Here is a 19,250-nt window from a genome sequence, read left to right as displayed (position 1 = left end):
AAATTACCCACAGAACATGATTGAATTTACATCAGTATTTCAACTTCTGCAACGATAAATGCTTCTAAAAAAGGTCGTGCAGTTCACTGAGAAAATCACAGGTGTGAAGCGTTATGACCACGTAGGTTAGTTTTCCACATAATGGAGACGGCATGCTGCCAGAGGTTTCTACTATTCCTTATAACCAGTTATAAGACAAGGTTGCTGTCTATTCTCCTTCATAATTATTTACATGGGGAGAATTTTGGAAAATGTACTTTTTTCAGTTTACAATTGTTTCAATTGATATGTGTCTGTACCTCTTCAGACTACACATCTGAACAATTAAAAGATAAGACAAATTCTTGTAAGTATGAAATAAAAAGGGATTGTCAAGGAAATTTTCAAAACAAGTCTGCCTGTCTAATCCTAATATATGTTTAGCCTTAGTTACATTCAGCAGATTATTTTTCTTGGTGTTCATTGTGTAAGCTCAAATAAAACTTCATATTCATATTCAGTACTTCTGCTGGATTCTGCCTGTAATATAAATATTATTGGCCAATTTATGCTCAGTCTATACAGTCTATAATATCAGGCAATTTAAGCTCATGGATTCTAGGGTGCATACCTCTGACTGGCCTCAGGGTGGAGCTGTGCAAACAATACAAACATTACAACGATGAGTGTTCTCTTAGGCTTGATTTATTATGTTCTTTAAAACTCAAAGAAATAACTCACATTTTATTATCACATACAGCGAGCGGTACATATACGCCAAGGCAGTGGACTTTGATAGCCACAGACTGGCAAGGTGAGCAAGTGGATACAAAAACAGAAGAAACAAAACTGCCCAGTGACATCTGCAGTATATTCAACAAGATTACAAGGTCCTTCCCACCACACCTAGAGGAGCAAAGAAAAAAGAAAATGTACAAAATTACTTCATGTCAGCTGACAACAGGACACACCTAAAACTACTGAATTAGTGGGAGCTAATGGTTAAATGACCACCAAATCACCTTATTCATAGACGTCTTTCTTATCTGCAATGAACTGTACAATCTCTGCAGGAGTCATTAGTTTCTCTGCTGCCGCATCTGGAATCTCAAATCCTGTGGACACAAGCATGCCACAGAGAGAGAGAGAGATGTTAAGTCATATGATCAAAATAGGAATATGAACTGCAGAAGGGGAGACAAAAAAAAAAGACCATCAACTTACCGAACTCATCCTCCATTGCCATTATAATTTCCACCTGGTCCAAACTATCCAACCCCATATCCTTCATGAAGTGAGAGGTCGCTTTAAGCTTGGGGAAAATACAATAGTAACGTAGACAATTATCAAAAGAAAAGTACAATAGTAGGCGCCTTTCACCTCTGCTTGTAAGTATAATTTGCAGTTGAATATGCTGCATTGACAACCAATTACGATTGAGGCATTAGAGCATTACGCATTAGATTCTTCCACTGGTTGATAGATGAGGGCCCTATATCACTACAGGCAAGTTAGAAGAGGACATGGATGGACATGTGTTCATCACTTAACACAATTCCACACACTTACATTCTCGGGGTTGATCTTGTCATACAGCTTCAAGACGTACATAACACGCTCTGAGATTGCATCGATTGTGAGAGGAGGCAAACCTCCATACTGTCGACTCAGCTGTGAAATCTAGAAAGGAAAAAAACATGCAATCACACACAATTCAAGGCTAGTTTAAAGTATAGAAACATCTACCCACTCTTGTAGGCACACTAAGGACATATGAGCAGCAGTATCTAAGCATCATAAATGACCCATTCATACATTCCTGCTATTAAAATCACATAATTTAGCAAGGTGGTGGACAGCTGGCATCACCTTCAAGGAACTGGCAACTTAGCGTGACAAGTTAGGTTGGTGGGTCTGCTAACTTGAATTAGCTGTTAGCTACGTATATTCAACAACAGCATAAAAGTAGATGATTATGGTTAGACTCCAAGATAAACATACAATGGTCAATGACTATTGGTCTGTTTGTTCATACCACCAACTCAGATTTTACCCCATCTTTAGCTGACAACCAAGATACGACTTGATTTGCAGGAAAGACACTGGTAGGTCACTGCATCATCCTGCGCCGCTAGGCCAAAGCTGCTAATGTTCAATGTTATTTAACTCTTACCCGTGACTGCTCGATCCCCCGTGTTCTCTGGGAGCAACTGATCACAGAAAATGATCGGTCATTGGAAAAAAGCAGTGCACTACTTGATCTTGCGATCACGGATCCTTGAAATAACCTTGCCGAAGACCGGGTTAGCGAACGAACACACTGGGTGAGCGCACGGGTCGCCATGTCTGAGAAACCCTGAGAAGTTCCAGAATGCACCAGGATCAAGAGACGTTCAACGTGCACATGCGCATTCTAGGCAATCCGGAAATATTTATATGTTCCTAATTTATTTGTAGTTTTGCAGGATTGTAAAAAAGAAAACACATTGAAACCATTTTTGTAATTGAAGAATACATGTCACAATTAAATAGTTTATGTAATGTTAAGGACACACATCACAATAGTATACTTGACCCGGATACGGAAACTAAATATGTGTTTTGAAACGTGACTTAATTATTTATCAACGTGGTTATCTTGGCATTATGTGCTTGTTTCATGGTTAATCATCATTTAAGGCAGGTTCACGAATAACACCAATTTGTTGTTGTTATAGCGTGTAATAATTATACATCTAAAGCATAGTGTGTCGAACTGTTACGGGTGTTAATGAATGGCCTCTTACAGTCGCACTACATATCCGCAGTCTCGCCTGTGTACACAGACTACACACAACCATACTTGTCTTAATTTTGTAGTACTCGCAACGGATTACAGTGTCGATGTCATCTATAGTGTGCACACTCCTGACATGCCCTACGTAAAATGTACACAATTTATCCTCTGATGTTCTGTTGCAGGATATATAGAAATCATCGACATGGAGCCTGCGAGTTTGGAGAACTTGTGTATCTTGTATCACAGTGAAGATTACATTGTTGTCAATAAGCACTGGGACATACGTATCGACAGCAAAATGTGGTATGAAAAACAGACCCTTCAGAGTCAGCTGAAGCATCACTTCCCAAGTCTGGTCGACCCTGGGACATACTATGGTTTCAGGTCTTGGCTCCTTTTATATTCTTGAAATATGGTGAAAATGAAGTAGCCTAATCAAAGATCCGCTTTAACCCTCTCTGGCCTAATGGAGCAAGATGCATTACAAACTCCATGACATATGAAACAGATTAAGTAATTATTTATTGGCGCTGACGTAATAATGACATAACATTTTTATTTAAACCCTGATGTTAATGCAGTAGAAGTAAATTGTACATGTCGGTATTATTTTGTCATAATCTCAAATAACTACCAACAATGCATGGCAGTCCATAATCTTTTTTCTTTTTTTGTTATTGTTCCTGTTTTCAGATTCTGCCACCAGTTGGATTTCTCCACCAGTGGTGCTCTTTGTGTTGCTCTTAATAAAGCAGCTGCAGGGAATGCCTACAGATGTTTCAAAGACAGACTTGTAACAAAGGCATACTTGGCACTGGTAAGCCGGTCTGTTATGTTTCAAATACAGTAGCATGGTCAGTCAGTCTATTAATCTCAAGAATAACAAACATATTGAAGAATGACATTTTTCTACCTCACAGCTCCGAGGGACAGTTGAGAAAGAAACAATGACGCTGACCTTTGCTATTGGCAAAAACACTGAAGAGGGCAAGACTCATATGATGTGCATTGATGGCACTGAAGGTGAGATATTTGCTCACGTACAGAATATCCCTTGTCACATGCACAATTATCTGTTAAAATGCTGCCAGTTGTCAAATGAATGCTGAGTACGTGTTTGCATTAACTTAGTTACATTAATTTTGTTCCAATAACTCTCTCTCTCTCAGGCTGTGAGAATCCTAAGCCCAGTCAAACAGAGCTCACAGTCCTTGAATATGGAACATATGATGGTGAGCCAGCCACCAAAGTACTACTGCAGCCTCTAACAGGTAGATCTTTGGTACTTGTGAAGACTTTATTAGTGAGTGTGGTGAAATTATTTGTGAAATTATCTGATTATTATATACTATGGGGAATTTATTTATGTATTTGCATATACATTTAGTACTCTTGCGCCCTGGTAGAGGGAAGTGGATAATTGTAAATGGGTCTGTCTGTATGTGCTTGTATGCTCACATAAGTTAAAAACTAAAAAAATGACAAATATACGTCACTCTTTTCTAACGCGATTGACCAGATTCGGTAGCCTAGAAATATAGACGCCCCTAGCGGCAGCAAATGTAATTTGGCTGGCGGGGCAGTCTAGCAACGCTCCGTAGAGCAAGGAGCTGAGAAATGGAAAATAAAAGCGGTCCAATCACAGCGTGTATAGAGTCAGTGGGTGGGCTTAACATAATGGTGACTGACATGCGACCAGAAGTTGCGACGGTAACGCATCCTGTTATTTGAAAACAAGAAGATGATTCATTTAGCGTTATCCTATTGCGTGGAGAGGGAAGGTTACGCATCCTGCTACTTGAAAACAAGAAGATTCGTTTAGCGTCATCCTATTAAGGGGAGGGAATTTGAAAGACAACTGTTTATCCCACCCCTCCGATTGAGCCCTGTCTACGGTGAGTGTCCAGACCCTACATCTTGATGTGGGTCTGGCTCGTCAGGCTACAGATCCGGCTCAGAATAGCAATACTGGAATTTGGTTGTGCTTTGGTTACAGTTACACTATGATTGCAGTTGTATAGTTTGGTAGCAGTTGTATATTGTGTGACGGCCGGGGAGGGTCTGCCGTTACCTGATTGCTTTTGTTTTCTATGTAAACAATCAGATTGCCTGATTGGCATTTGTTTTTTCAGGACGCACCCACCAACTGAGAGTGCACTGCAGCGCTGTTGGCCACCCCATCGTTGGCGACTACACCTACAGCTTGGGCAAAGACAACAGCCCGTACCGTATGATGCTGCATGCCTACCTCTTGCGTATTCCCTTGCCAAAGGAGCCCATCCATGTGGCGGCCCCTGACCCCTTCCTGCCGGCCCGAGACACCAAATGGGCTCCGGAGAGACTCGTGAAGACACTAGAGGGTGCGCTAGGGGACCTGTCAGACTGCAGCAAGGAGGAGGACAGCCGGCCCGCTGGTGAAACATCACAAGTGGAGGAGAAGAGGAGAATCACGGAGGAGACAGAGGAGCAGAGGGCCCAGTGTCAGCAGTGGCTAAGTGAGTGGTCTTTGGACTGACACTCCTATAAGTTACCTGTGCATTCCCTCCCAGGCTCTTTAGCTGTTGTTAGCACTCCTGTTAGTCTAGCAGTGTTTATGTACACCTACTAGCAGAGGCAATGTTCTCCAAACACACTGTGATGCCAAGTGCCAAATAGGTTCAGTGGGCGTTATTCAATTAATTAATGGACCACAACTCACTGTATTACCTCATGATGGAGATAAAGGCCAGAGCTTTTCATACTTGGACGTTGCATATTGGGTCACTTTGGACATCTTGCTAAATTTTCACAGACAAATTATTTTAAATGACTTCACATCGTCCAAAACACCATTTTAGCCACAAATGATTGAACTAGAGAGAGCATTTTATAAGTGACCTATGACCTATCAGTTACTAATGTAGAACCTTACAACAGGGTCCTAGCACCCTCCTTGCTCTCACCGTTTTGTGTCGTGCTGCTGCTGATGTGATGTGTCACAGTGTGTACCAGCTAAATTTTACCTCTTTAACACACACAGAGACATAGAAACCACAAAGTATGCCATGTGTACTAGATATTGCGAAGAAACTCTTCATTGTATGAATGAGCTGTGTTATGAGCTTACTGCTCTTTTACGTACGGTCTGTACTTTTACTCTATGTATTTTTTTTATCATATGTTATGCACTTTTTACATATCTGGAAAGGATATGTAGTTTGTTTATGAACATGTACACAGTTTTTTTTTTTTTTTTTTTAATTATTTGTTTTTGATGTTAATTTGTACACAACTGGCATGCAGATGCAGCAAATCAGCAGAAAGTTTACGTATTTTTAAAAGTCATTTCTGGATTCTGCTGCCATCTAAAATGTGCTGATGCTTTGGCTGCATGACCTATTGCATAAGATCACAGTAGTCTATCTTGTGCTCATGTGGCTTTCAGTAAGGGCAGAGAGGTAAGCATTAGCCCTGGGCTCAGTGAAATAAAAGATGCATTCAGAATGGTTGCATGTGTGCCATTATGATGTTTTGATGGCTATCAATTAATGTACTGTAGAATACTGATGACAGTATTTATTTAACCTGTACTTTAACATGCACAAGGCTTTTCTCAAATATATTGAATGAAACACTACAACACTAACAAAGCTGATACAATTTAAAAAAAAAAAATGCATTTATTAGCAACCATGTGAATCTGAAAATGCTGCTCGCACAAAGTATTTTAGTGTTGCAAGTGCAGACCAGTTACACATTACAATAAATAATAAGCCGGGAAAGCAAACTAAACAAGTCATGTTGTTTTTCATGTGACATGGCTTCTGTCTTGTGATCTGCTTACAATACCCAAGGGTGAAATACCCAAGGCCCCTCTCCCCACACTAACCTCAACTAACAGATGAGGCACACAGGCATGGAACAATGATGCCATATACAGAGGGTTTGGAGACGACTCTCGGGATTCAGACGGAGGAACTGAAAACTCTCACTGACGATGGAAGAGCCTAGCTGATCAGCGGAGACACGCTATAAAGCTGAGCATATTTTGATGAGTACTGACAAGGTATTCAAGGCATTTACAGAGTTAAGGACTTCAATGAATGGTAAAGGACTAGAATGTTCAATGTTTATAACGAGCAGGTGGCCTAAGGTCTGCACCACCCTGAGAGATGCATTTCTAGTCCTATCAAATACATGGACCCATAGTCATAAAGATCCTCCATAGGTCCATCTCCTCTGTTAGTTTCCATTCAAACTACAGCTGAAAACTGATCCTTCATCTATACTCCTACTTGGAGAACCTTTGTGAAAATGGGGCCCGCCAGTCCTTTCTCTTTTGGTCCGTGGGAGATTGACCTGGGTGTGTTAAATCTGGCTGAGAGGGAGGAACTTCTGGTAGTAGCTTTTGGTGACGTCAATCATCAGCTCTTGCGTGCACTCTGGGAGCTCACTTGAAAACAGGCCTTCAAGACAGACAGAGAGGAATGCAGGGAACAATCAACACTTTACTAAATACATACATAGATACTTGATTCATCCCCAAGGGGCAGTTGCAGTGTTATAGATCATGTTAGATGTTATAGAATATAGATCATAAACTCTCATTCACTCAGTAAATGCACACTTCCAATCTAACAATCAATAAACTGACATAGCGTAGCCCGTTCGCAAACTAATGGTACAAGGCACAAACGTACATATAAGTGCAAAGGGTTCCTAACAATTTTTTACTGACAACATTTCAAACATTTTCCATGACTGTCCAAGCATCTACAAGTACACACATTAACTTGAGCCAACTAAGTGAATGAGAGTTAAACAACAGCCTTTTCCATTAGTTTGCTAACGGGCTAGGGCTACGCTATGTCAGTTTGTTGACTGTTAGACTGTTAGACTGTGCATTTAGTGGATCTGGACCTACACATAAACATCAGCTGTCAAAAGTCTCACCATGGATGGATGCATGGAAAGATCAGACCTCTACATATGGATGTCACTTACCTGGACAACCAGAGAAGACTGTGAAGGGAGGAACCACTGTCTCAGGAGGCAGGACTGTGTTATCCAAAATTTTACAGCAATCCTTCAGAACACAGCGACGGCCCTGGAAAAAAAACATACGCATTAAAAGAGGCAAAATACTCTATTTTGATTCTCAAAGTTATCCATGGCCAACAAATGATGTAATGCAGTGGAGGTGTACTCACGATGACACAGTTCTTCCCAATGTGGACATAGGATCCTATCTGAGCTGCGTTAACTACACAGTCTTCCTCTATGAATACATGGTCCCCAATGTGCAGTGGGAAGAATGCCACTCTAAGCACAATTAAAAACAAAAGCACAATGCATAGAATCAAGATAAGTACAAATACAAACTGGTGTAGGATCTGCATGGAAACCAACCACACCCATATGATCACGACTGACAGATAAAATCATTACTTACCCCTTGCTGAACTTTTTAAATGGTGGACGAATCACACTCCTACTCTTAATGACACAGTGTCTTCCCACCCTGACATTTGCCAAGTCGCCTCTAATAATGCAGTCATTCATAACAATGGTCTATGGAAAAAAACAAATAATCAATCCAGGTTTCAGTGAATATGACATCTAGTTCCCATTGTATCACATGTCATCTAGTTAGCAATATGTAACTTATACGTTAATCGACACAGTAATACTCACTTTTCCATTCAGCACAATGTTCTGACTGCCACATAGTACCGACTGCCGACTAACCTTATTACCCGATGCCTGCAGGGTAATTATATATTAGATATCGTTGAGTAAAACAGATCATGTTAAACCAAGTAACGTTCAGGTACAAAGCAACTTCAGCTTTAGCTAACTTAGCCATATTTAATTAGCTAGCTAACACTGCACAAATAACAGTTACACTGTTTGTATGAAATAAGCATAAACAAATCAGTAACACCACAACTTATTTTCTCAATAATAACATTAGTTATCTTATCGTGAAGCTAGTACACAAAAACAGATTCAGTAAAAGCTGTGATAAACACCAGTAATGGCTTGCATAAATGGTACAACGGTAGTTCGCTATCGTTAGCTTAACTGTTACTTGCTAATGTGGAATCGAGGAAAACATGTTACGTGTGCAAATTCTCATACTGACCGTCTCTATATATTCTGCCTTGTTGTACAATATTTCACACAGCTCCATTATAAACTGAAATTGTGGATTCACTAGCCAAACTCCCACTGACTGCCACTGAATATCTGGGTAGCAAGCTAACTTGATTTGGCTGTCAGCCGCTCCCCTGGTTTCCGCTGTGTTGTTGGTTGTCAGGCATTGCCTGTAGAGTCAATGACATCATCGACCAACATTGATTAGTAATGTCTGCTGGAGATATAGTCAGTTCATTGGGAGGCCTCTAGGTGGCTCTATTGGACCTTACAACGGTCAGTGGCATTGCATCTGCAAAGGAGCACCACTTTCCTACCATTTATCATCTGTCTGTTACTGGTCCTCAGCTACCTCTTTTTTATCTACCTTTTCTCTCACTCCCTGAACTTTCCCCCCTTCTTAGTTCTGTAAGCCTAGTCGCTATGCTGGCTTGTGCATGGTGTAGGCCTAAAAGAACGTACAGATTTTCAATCTTGCACATATTTTATTGATCAGTTAATTCTTGCTACATTATATAACAATATGCCATACATTTATCTCACATAATGTGATGTTGAGAGGTCTTATACATCTCTCTCTCTCTCTCTCTCTCTCTCTCTCTCTCTCTCTCTCTCTCTCTCTCTCTCTCATAATAATAGCAGCTCATTTACTATTTAGAGATGCTTTTACAGTTGCCACAAGTCTTTTTATAACATTGTGTTGTCATGACAACGCTACTAGGCTCACAGACAAAAAAATGAATATGCCTCCCTTGTTACATAACAGTTTCTGTCATCTTGTTCTTTTTTCACGAAAAAATATGGTCTTCATTTCAGAGTATTGTCAGAAGAGGGTACTGTTGCGTAGATAAACGTGCTCACACACACTCAGCAGAGCACTTGGGATTGCAGTGGTGCTAATTGGTTTGTGTCCAGGGGCCGGGAGTTCTTAGTGTGTGGGCCAATCACAAAGGCGCCAGTGCCATAGCGTGGAACTCCTGGCAGCCTGACAAGCAGAGACAGGTAGATGAGGATGCGCTGGAGTGGTGTGTCTAGTTAGGTTCTATTGTCTGTTGTAAGTGGCCTCCCTGGGCTCATTCTGTGGATGCAACACAGCACCACTCATGACAGAGTATTGGTTATAATCATGTGACATGCAGATGTTAGTTTCTGTATCTGCATCTCTCTCTCTGTGTGTATGTGTGTGTGTGTGTGTGTGTGTGTGTGTGTGTGTGTGTGTGTGTGTGTGTGTGTGTGTGTGTGTGTGTGTCCATTTTTACCTGAGGCCGGATTGAGGGACAGTGAGCCTTGGCACTATCATGCATTGTGTAAGTTCTGTCCTGTAATCCTCTGAGGGGGCCCATCTGTCAGGTCGAAGTTTTGGTGTTAGAATTACACAAGAGAGCCCCATACAACCACAATGTCATTTGAGAGGTCACTCAAGCTTTTATATTGACCAATGGACAATAGTCAATAGTTTCCATGGGGTGTATTGATTTTCTCTCTTCACGGGTTATGGTTATGGCACTGGCGTGAATCCATTAAAGTTTACAGTAAGCCACCCCACAAATTGATAATGAATAATGAGTCAGTGTTTTCTTCTCTCTCTCTCTCTCTCTCTCTCTCTCTCTCTCTCTCTCTCTCTTAAAATTCCAACAGTTAAAGGAGAATTTTTATGCACATCATGTAGACTATTGTCATCTGTAACCACATGGGGTGTTGTTTCCATTTACAAGAATCCCCTGTTCCAAAGAAGAGAGAAAGCGGTCATCATGTTTTTGGTGTGATGATAATTAATAATTCAATTACGACGCCCAGACAAACGGGCAAGCGTATTTCGCTGTGCTGGGACAGCAAGCTTATCTAATTCTAAGTACTTGCTTATGGAAAAGAAACAGTGGAGGATTCATTAGAACAATATGAGTGGGTGTCTGAGGCCTCTGCTGTGACACCCAAAACAGTCTGGCTTCTGCTCCATGCTCCTGAGTCCAGACCAGCTGGTACTGTCCAGCCCCCCTGCCCGAAGTGTCTTGCAAGGATGACCTTCACTGAAAACACCTCGAAAGGAACCTGGAACTGTGTAATTATAGTCCACGATGACTGGATTAAGTCCGAGCACCCATTCTTTGCCATATTTCCAATGGCACCAAATATGGTGCTGTGTTTTATCCACTCGCGAGGAAGAATCCGTGAAGCTAGTGTGTGTAGTCACACAGAAAGAGAGGAGAGTGGGTGCCCTGTCAGGGTTGAAGCTTTTTTTTTTTTTTCAAAAAGAGATCGAGATTAAAAGAGAAAGGAGAGTAGAATGTCTGGATTACGCTTCAAAGCTTTGTTTGGTCAGAGCTGCCATTTGAACCATCCCTGTTGAAGTAGGTGTCAAGCAATTGCTTTAGAAATAAATCCTCTTTCCTTCTGAGTGCAAATAATAACCTCTTTTTGAAGTCCTTTTGAAAACGCACAAAATGATCAAACAGCTGTCCAAACCCTTCCAGGGAGTCTCATACAATACAGGGAGGGTACACAAGTTGACAAGTCAATATTTGCTAAGGGATGTGCACTTGCGGACATGAAGTTAAATATCCTTGCTTGGGCAAAGGATTATCAAAACTGAGAAATGCGCTGGATTCAGGGGATTAATTTGTGCTTCTCCTCTAATCGAAATGCCTGTCCATAATCTCAGCAATTAAAATAGCCTTCGTTCATCTGCATCAATGGATGGAATTGGTAGGACAAACACACACCCAGCAGCTTGGCCATTACATATCGATGTGCCGGCGGCAACAGCGTGTCTTCTGACAATATTTGCCACTCATCGTGTTTGTTTATGCTCTGTTTATCAACTGTTTTTTTTTTACATGCATCTGACACCGTGTGCTCGCTCGGTCAGTGTCTAATATCTCTCCCTTTTTTTGGAGAGTCCACCACAGGCTCTCAAGAGTCTCTCATCGATTTTTATTGTGCCAGGCAGAGGCACCGGAGAGGCAGGGGCCACTTTCAAATGGCAGTAAACAGGTGGCGCGCGGAATTTAATTACCGTCTCCCCCGCATCCTCTCCAGGTTCCCGTCTGACCGAGAGGGTAATTTCATTTACATCACTTCCCTAACACGGACTGGGCGGCGTCACAATGCAGCTTTCAGTATTCCTTTTAATGCTCTCCTCTCTACCTCTCATGCAAGCACCTGCGGGGCAAAGGTGGCCACCGCCAACTAACCTCAGTAGAGCGCTTAATCTCCAGGCCTTTGTTTGTGATGTTTTAATTACATTTTCCCACTAGTGTGTGAGTCATAATCAGTTGACCCACCTTCCACTTGCATGAACACATACATACACACACACACACACACACACACACACACACACACACACACACATACACACACATAAACAGATGTCCATAACTGAGATCTAACCACACATACCCCCCCCCTTCTCTACACACACACATCAACACATCTCCATAACTGAGGTACAGTATAGGCCACCTAGCCTTCACTGTCATTTTCTATCATTTCAAGCGACTCTCAGCTGACCTACATTTCTATGACCCCGTTATTAGGAGTTTCTCTGATCTCTGGGCATGAACCCATGGCTATCAGAATCCACTGCACCCATAGGACCCATGGCCAGTGCCATCTAAGCAACAGCAGGTGTTATAGTCTACTTGGAGCTGGGAGCTTCAACAGATATAACTGGCACCATGACATGAGTTTGAAACAATAGGTTTGCTGTTAGTGTTCATCTCCCTGCGCTGGCAAAGCTGTGAGGCTGCCTATAGTGTCTTCTGCCAACGCAATATAAATGTGAGGGTGTGTGTGTTTGGTTTTTATTTATTTATTTATTCATTTATTTATTTTGGGAGGGGGGGGGGCATAGAGCCTGTAGCTGAACTCAGAACTATTTTCTCTTATTCCCTGAGCAGAGTCGTGCCTGACTCCCGTTCAAATTTCCAGGCCATCCTACACTGTTCAAAGGGGAGGCTGGAGGGAGGATCACCGGCTCTGAAAGAGTGGAGTTTTTAAAAAAAAAATTTTTTTTAAAGGTTGCTGGATCCAAGAGCTTTTGCCTGGTGGAATGTGTGGGTTCTCTCGTCGCCCCCCTCTCTATCTCTCTCCCCTCCCTCTCTCCCTCTCTCGCTGGGTAGGGCCCGGGGGAATGCACAGGGCTCTATCCTCGAGGGCTTTATGTAACGCTGCCAACCCCCGTGGCTGTGGGCGACAGACACGCCATCCCTTCAGAGAAAGAGCGAAGTGAGACAGAGTCATCTCTGCCTCGAGTGCCGGGTTTGTCGAGATGATTAGTTCTGCCTGTTCTAGAAGCAAACACACACACACACACACAAAAACTGGAGGCAGTGAATACACCTCCTCTCCTCCTTTCTCTCTTGCACTCTCCTCTCATCTCTCTCGCGTATTTGTAACCCTGTTTCTATCTCTGTATTTTTCCTAAACTCAATCTCATCATCTACCACACTATATCTTTCCCTCCATATATCTTGCTTTTCACACTCTCTCTCTCTCTCTCACTCTCACTCTCTCTCTCTCTCTGTATTGCTTCGAAACCCACTTTCCTGAGGCTCGTCGTAGGCAGGGGTTGTATGAGTACAGGCAGCCTCTGCTCATGTCTTATATAATCCATCCTCCTCTATTTTAAGCAGACGGAGCCCAGCGCTCCTCTTTGGTGTGCCGCCATCGAGGTGAGTCACGGCCGCTTGCCTGCGCCCAAGACCTGGTCCACATATTCATTTGCATTAATGGCTTTATGACGGCCCTTCATGGCAGGCGGTCACGCTCGACAGCAGCCCTCTCCCAGAGATAGACGCGTGCTCGCTGGCCCCGCGGCACAAAGCATATCAGCCACTTGTAGTTTGCTTGTGTGTCTCAGTCCCCGAAAGACATAGGAGAAGGCATTTGCCGAGTATAGCGAAAAGGTATTGGTTTGGTCTTTGAGAATACCCTATACACCAAAGATGTCTGCCTGTCTGTCCACCTGTTTGTCTCATGGCGAATGTATTATTTATGAGAATCGCATTCATATGTTCATATTCAAACACACATTCTCTGATGTTTGGTGACAAACAATATGTCTGTATTCGAGATAACGGCAGAAAAATCATCATCTCTTGTAAGTTGAAAAATAAAACAGGCTTAATTGGTATGAGCCTATTGATCTCTGTTCACCTCATTACCGAGAGGCCTCCTGATTGGTCCCTCTCTCCCGGGTAAGGCCTCACATCTGCCTTCACATCTTGACTACTCCCACTGTCCTCTGCACGTGTTCATGCTGACGCGTTTTGCGGCAATTTTGTCTTCATGTCTGTCCCCTTCTGCAGCCCGGGCGGACATACGCCCAGACGCTAAGACACTCAGACCGAGACAAGGCAGGCCGCAGGTATAGCTGAGTCTGGAGCCGGCTCTGGGGAGACCATCCATCACAGCTGTGTGAGCAGTAATTGGGCTCACCACAGGTCTGCAGTCTTCCTTCTCATTCTTCAGATGCGTGTGTTCATTTACCAAACTATTTCTTTGCCAGCGCTGGAAACAGATTTTTTAACACCCCCGGGGTGAAATCTTCTATTCTGGCCTGTCGAGTCAGCCGTATTTCTTGATAGGGGAGTGTGTCTGCATTCTGCATGGCTGTTATGCACCCGGGGATAAATCACATCAGCGCAAAGAAGCTCTCTAGACATATTAAGCAAGCTGCTGCCTTTCATTAATCCCAATTTTTGGGGTGGGAGGCGCAATCCGAGCTCCTCGATGTACCCACAGCTATGAATAGGAACATTTACCAGTTTTTCTGTTTTTCTGGATAGCATTGCATAATTTTGGAACAAGGTGCATGTCTACCTCGACTGTTGCCCTCTCCCTGGGCTATACCCGCCTGTGATTTCAGTCAACAGCCTCCCTGGGGTAGTAATACCTTAAGCAGGCTTAGTGACGAAAGATTCAGTTGTACTTTGTGTTTACTTTTTTTGATTGGCATCTGTCTTCCCCTGCACACGATTACGTGATGTCTGATTTGTTTAGCCTGCCAGTAGTCACCGCGAGTTGCCCGCGCCGCAGGTATCATGCAAGGGGCTCAACCCGATTCGCTTGACATCTGCCACCCCCGCCGTGTCACGTTGCTGGCGAGAGAGAGAGGGGGGATATCAGACGTCCAGGTGTGCCCGGGCGCAGAGGACACACGGGTGAGGCAGAGTCCAGGATCACAGCGCGCAGGCAGGCAGGCAGGCAGACGCTCTTGTCGCCCCCCGAAAGCAGCGCAGCTTGGGCGTGGCTCAGTGTCCGTGGAGGCAGACAAGTCGGGGGGGTAAACGCCGAGGAGGGGGGGTAAGTCTTCCGGAGCTTTCTGTGCAGTTCGATCAGCACTTTGACTGGACACCATGCAGGGGTCATTCCTGCAGGCGCGCTGCGATGAGCCCCTGATGACCACCGACTGGGGCATCCCGCTCTTCATCGCCCTGGTGCTCCTGGGGCTCCTCTACGCCTTCCTCTACCTGCCCGCCACCATGCACCGCGCACTCCTGGAGCAGGCCCTGAACAACCAGTCCGCCGAGATGGGCCTCCTGCCCAACAAAGAGGGTTGATTGACCCCCCCAACCCCTTTCTCTTGACCTGGACTAAAATGACCGAAGCCCCTATGCTGAACGGAGCAGATTTTGTTTTTCTCTTTCCTTTTTTCTGTTTTCTTTCTCGACTATGCGATATGTACGTCATGAGTTGCTACGTCATCCACGGCATGAGGAGCACACGTTTCCGCCAGGCTGACCAGCGATCGATCTCCACGATGGTTGGATTGAGGGGGAGTGACGGAGACGTACTGTCATGGTGGTGGCCGACCGGACATGTGCCATGTCTTGCTCTCTGGACACGAGGAAGGCAGGGTTCTATGTGAGCTGATATTGGACGACTGCTGTGGGACTCTTAAGCAGATAGAGTCCCCCCCATCTTTTGTTTTGATACCTCGTTTGTTTCCCTTCTGAAGAATCACTCACTCTCAAACCTATCACCGTGGCTTATCTCATCAAGCTCCTCTTTGATATTAGAATTTGTAAATACGTGGCTGCAAACAAATCAGTGTTAATCTGTTCACACTCGACATCAGGTGGGTGCCCCTGCAGTCATTTATATTCCAAGAGGATGGAGTGGGAAAGAATGTTTTAAAATGATTATTGGTATGAAAATATAGATGAATGAATTGTTGATATATTATTACCCTACATTATTTTGGAAGATTTTTAAATATGTATACTAGTGCAAGTGTAGATATTCAATATGTTGAAATATATGCAATTATTTCAGTATGAAGTGATGCTTACCATATCTTGTATATTGATCTGTTGTAATCTTTGTTTTCAAGAAGGCATTACAGAATACACATTTGGAATATTTCTTCAGGGAAAGCACTTGGAATGTTTCAAACACCTTAAAATTCTCCTTTAAATACTGTTGGTTTTCCAAAAGGGAGCTATTTTGGTTGTGTGCCCATTGTGAACAGCGATGAAATCTCCATGTGATTATTGTTGTGAGTTAACCTAAGCTGTAAAGCAGTGATTTCAGTGTATTGTATTCTCACAAGGCTTTCGACCGACTTTCCATTTCTTTGATGACATTTAAAAGGGAAATATTTTTCATAATGGTGCATCACAACTGTACAATAATATCGCAAACATTGAATGTAATTAAAAATCATTACTAGTAGTTGACCTGAAACTGTCTGAATGTACAAAATCTCATTAGTATTTACTTTTTGTGTAACTTTCATTATTGGGCTCATATCACACGTTTTGGATTGTATTAAAAAAAAAATGGCAGCTGTAATTTTTCTCCGTGGTTGGATGATATTCCTGGAAGACACATTTAGATTCACAGAAACCATGCCCTCTCTCTCTCACTCCACCTCTTGTTCTCTCTCTCTCTCTCTCTGTGTATGTGTGTACTGTATCTCTGTATGACTTTGTGTGTGTGTGTGTGTGTGTGTGTGTGTGTGTGTGTGTGTAAGAGAGTGGGCGGGGAGTAATATAACCCGGAAGCCAACATATTATTGGATCCGCATCCGCATGAGAATTTCTTCTTAATAAGAAAGGGTTCCTCGAAATGGATCGTATACCACCCAGAAATGAGAGAACAATTGATCATTCAACCCAACACCGAGCAGAACACACTCAGCAGCACAGAATCTACTTACAAGGAAATTCTTGAATACGCTGAAGCAGCACTTTACCTAAAAGGATCAGTTTAAGCAGACAGTTGTATGGTCAAGAGCTTTGGGCCATTCCACGAGTTAACAACCTCCTAATGGGAGGCCACACAGCTGACTTGCTGAATAGCAACAGAAGTTTAACAACAGTGGCTTAATAGGTTTCAAATTATTTAACTAACAGATGGGGCAGCAATTTGTTGAATGGATGTGAATGTGTAAGCTTCTTAGTGAATGGACCGTAGGACTGGAATAATATTTGGCCATACCCTCTGGTGCTTAAGACATTACAAGAGAAAGGCTTCAGTGGATCATGGTGCTTCTGTTGTCCCGCAGGGTAAGCTGATTTAATCAAACGTGAGTCCTTAAAAAAGGAGGGAGAGAGAGGGAGGGGGTAGCGGGGAAAAAAAAAAAAAAAAAAAAAAGATTTCATTGCATTTCATTTTCAGCAAGTGCCACATCACAAGATTAGGGGTTAATCCCCATCATTGCCAACGCTCACCGTGCCACCGCGCTGGCGCCAGGTTTGTGATGTCACACCCCTGCCCTGGCACCCCCCAGTAGGCACCTCTGCCCCCTAGTGAGAGGAAGGGGGAGGTGGAGCACTTTTGCCCCACCCTGAAATAACTCGCCTCATAACCCCTTTGTTCCCGACTTCTACAGCCTACCCTCTTAAATGTGGACAGTGCTGGATGAGGGTGCGCACACGCTCGTGCTAATGCCGTGTAGCCGTCGCTAAAGATATGAATCCATCACCATGGAGCTCTGTGACATCCAAAACACGGCACCACCAACCATCCTCTGATATGAGAGAGCCAGAGAGCTGGTAAACGGTGATTCTTTGCCATTTCAATCCTTCCTCTGCTTAACACAACATGAGTCTCTTGCATTTAAACACAACTGCATTTGAACTCATGTCGATGTCCTGGGCTGTTTTTTCTTTCATCAATATTATAATCTCCTTCACTGTATTTAGCTGTAACCTATTTGCTAAATGACTGTTAAAATCTCATCGGCTGATTTTAGGGAGGGGGGATGGGGGTGGAGGAGGAGTCTATCCATGGCTTATTGAGAGAAGATGCCCTAAATGTGTGTTCATGTGGGCTAATGCTTCAAGACAGAGCCATTAAAGATTTAGCATGACAGCAATGTTTTATTGAATAGCATTCTCAAGCCTGGGAGATACCACAAATGGAACGGGATTGCCGTCCACATAGTGAGACCTATTTAGCACTGGAGAGAACTGTCAGAGGCTTAATTTTCTACAAAACGTGTCTCTTTAGAAGTATTAAAGCTTTGGACCAAATCCGCGTCGCAAACAGCCATATTTCCCCATATGCGGTGGACAAGTGGTCCCAGTCTGACCCGAAGTGTCGGGATAATTCATGTGATTCTTCATCTTCGTCCAAGAATACATCACAACACGTGGTGCTGCTCAGCCACAGTTAAACGAACGAGCGCAAAATAGATTTATACGAAATGATGATCAAATAAAATTAAATATAGATGTGTTGGGTGGGTGTGACTTTGATCTGCGAGTTGAAGTAGTAGAGCTTTCAGAAGAGTTTCTGGCACAAACAGAACTGTTCCAAACTAAAGACACAGTGGGAGACCTCCAGGGTCAAGGACCTGGAACAAGGCTGCAGTGACGGGGAGATGGGTTCCATCCGACCCTCTCAGAGGAGACCAGAGGTCAGTATGGTACATCAGGGCCTGGATTTGAGAGTAACTCGTGACATGTAATGGATTGTCAGAATTCAATTCTAAAGGAAATGTACAGTGCATAATAAACAGTTAGATTGCTTAGCGTACCGAGATCACTTTTCAGTACACTTCAGAAGTAACTTCCCTATAAGGGCTCTTTCCTGCCCCAGGCCAGCACTTGTGAGCCCATCCTGTCCTGATTAGGACCCATCTTGTCCCGTTTACCGTTCCCATCCTGTTCTGTTAAGGACCCCATCCTGTCCCGTTTAGGACCCCATCCTGTCTCGTTTAGGACCCCATCCTGTACTGCTTAGGTCACATCCTGTCCTTTTTAGAACCCCATCCTGTCTCATTTAGGACGCCATTTAGATCCATCCTGTACCATTTAGGTCCCATCCTGTTCTGTTAAGGACCCCATCCTGTCTCGTTTAGGACCCATCCTGTCCTGTTTATCGTTTAGGACCCCATCCTGTACTG

At 43.4% G+C, this 19,250-nt stretch overlaps 3 protein-coding genes across 4 annotated transcripts; 1 reads left to right on the top strand and 2 right to left on the bottom strand.

Moving 5' to 3' along the window:
* Positions 1-662: 662 nt before the first annotated feature.
* ndufab1b (NADH:ubiquinone oxidoreductase subunit AB1b) lies at positions 663-2,362 on the bottom strand. Its single transcript, XM_062531348.1, has 5 exons — positions 2,153-2,362; positions 1,549-1,659; positions 1,204-1,291; positions 1,002-1,094; positions 663-885 (listed from the first exon to the last, which is right to left on the bottom strand). Exons 1-4 carry the CDS (start codon positions 2,321-2,323, stop codon positions 1,003-1,005), a joined length of 462 nt encoding a protein of 153 aa, XP_062387332.1. The 5' UTR covers positions 2,324-2,362; the 3' UTR covers positions 663-885; position 1,002.
* Positions 2,363-2,574: 212 nt separating this feature from the next.
* Positions 2,575-6,271, top strand: rpusd1 (RNA pseudouridine synthase domain containing 1). Of its 2 annotated transcripts, XM_062531344.1 has the most exons (6): positions 2,575-2,658; positions 2,941-3,142; positions 3,452-3,575; positions 3,679-3,781; positions 3,928-4,029; positions 4,891-6,271. In XM_062531344.1, the coding sequence occupies exons 2-6, from the start codon at positions 2,961-2,963 to the stop codon at positions 5,271-5,273; spliced, it is 894 nt and encodes a 297-aa protein (XP_062387328.1). In that variant the 5' UTR covers positions 2,575-2,658; positions 2,941-2,960; the 3' UTR covers positions 5,274-6,271. The 2 variants fall into 2 exon arrangements, with proteins under 2 accessions (XP_062387328.1, XP_062387327.1); XM_062531343.1 differs by having other exon boundaries at positions 2,627-3,142.
* A 130-nt stretch (positions 6,272-6,401) lies between these two features.
* dctn5 (dynactin 5) lies at positions 6,402-9,040 on the bottom strand. Its single transcript, XM_062531347.1, has 6 exons — positions 8,883-9,040; positions 8,432-8,500; positions 8,190-8,308; positions 7,948-8,059; positions 7,742-7,844; positions 6,402-7,203 (listed from the first exon to the last, which is right to left on the bottom strand). Exons 1-6 carry the CDS (start codon positions 8,928-8,930, stop codon positions 7,106-7,108), a joined length of 549 nt encoding a protein of 182 aa, XP_062387331.1. The 5' UTR covers positions 8,931-9,040; the 3' UTR covers positions 6,402-7,105.
* Positions 9,041-19,250: the final 10,210 nt, after the last annotated feature.

Source organism: Sardina pilchardus, chromosome 3 (genome assembly GCF_963854185.1).
Source record: "Sardina pilchardus chromosome 3, fSarPil1.1, whole genome shotgun sequence".
Lineage (NCBI taxonomy): Eukaryota > Metazoa > Chordata > Actinopteri > Clupeiformes > Clupeidae > Sardina > Sardina pilchardus.
This window is presented reverse-complemented; position numbering and strand designations above follow the sequence as displayed.

Excerpts from the sequence above, each read along its gene's own strand:
- ndufab1b (XM_062531348.1), bottom strand. The coding sequence starts at position 2,323 with ATGGCGACCCGTGCGCTCACCCAGTGTGTTCGTTCGCTAACCCGGTCT. Across the intron at positions 1,660-2,152 it reads GGGGGATCGAGCAGTCACGG|ATTTCACAGCTGAGTCGACA; the intron begins GTAAGAGTTAAA and ends TTTCCTTTCTAG. Across the intron at positions 1,292-1,548 it reads ACAAGATCAACCCCGAGAAT|CTTAAAGCGACCTCTCACTT; the intron begins GTAAGTGTGTGG and ends ATTTTCCCCAAG.
- rpusd1 (XM_062531344.1), top strand. The coding sequence starts at position 2,961 with ATGGAGCCTGCGAGTTTGGAGAACTTGTGTATCTTGTATCACAGTGAA. Across the intron at positions 3,143-3,451 it reads GGGACATACTATGGTTTCAG|ATTCTGCCACCAGTTGGATT; the intron begins GTCTTGGCTCCT and ends TCCTGTTTTCAG. Across the intron at positions 3,576-3,678 it reads CAAAGGCATACTTGGCACTG|CTCCGAGGGACAGTTGAGAA; the intron begins GTAAGCCGGTCT and ends TCTACCTCACAG.
- dctn5 (XM_062531347.1), bottom strand. The coding sequence starts at position 8,930 with ATGGAGCTGTGTGAAATATTGTACAACAAGGCAGAATATATAGAGACG. Across the intron at positions 8,501-8,882 it reads AGGCAGAATATATAGAGACG|GCATCGGGTAATAAGGTTAG; the intron begins GTCAGTATGAGA and ends ATTACCCTGCAG. Across the intron at positions 8,060-8,189 it reads TTTAAAAAGTTCAGCAAGGG|AGTGGCATTCTTCCCACTGC; the intron begins GTAAGTAATGAT and ends AATTGTGCTTAG.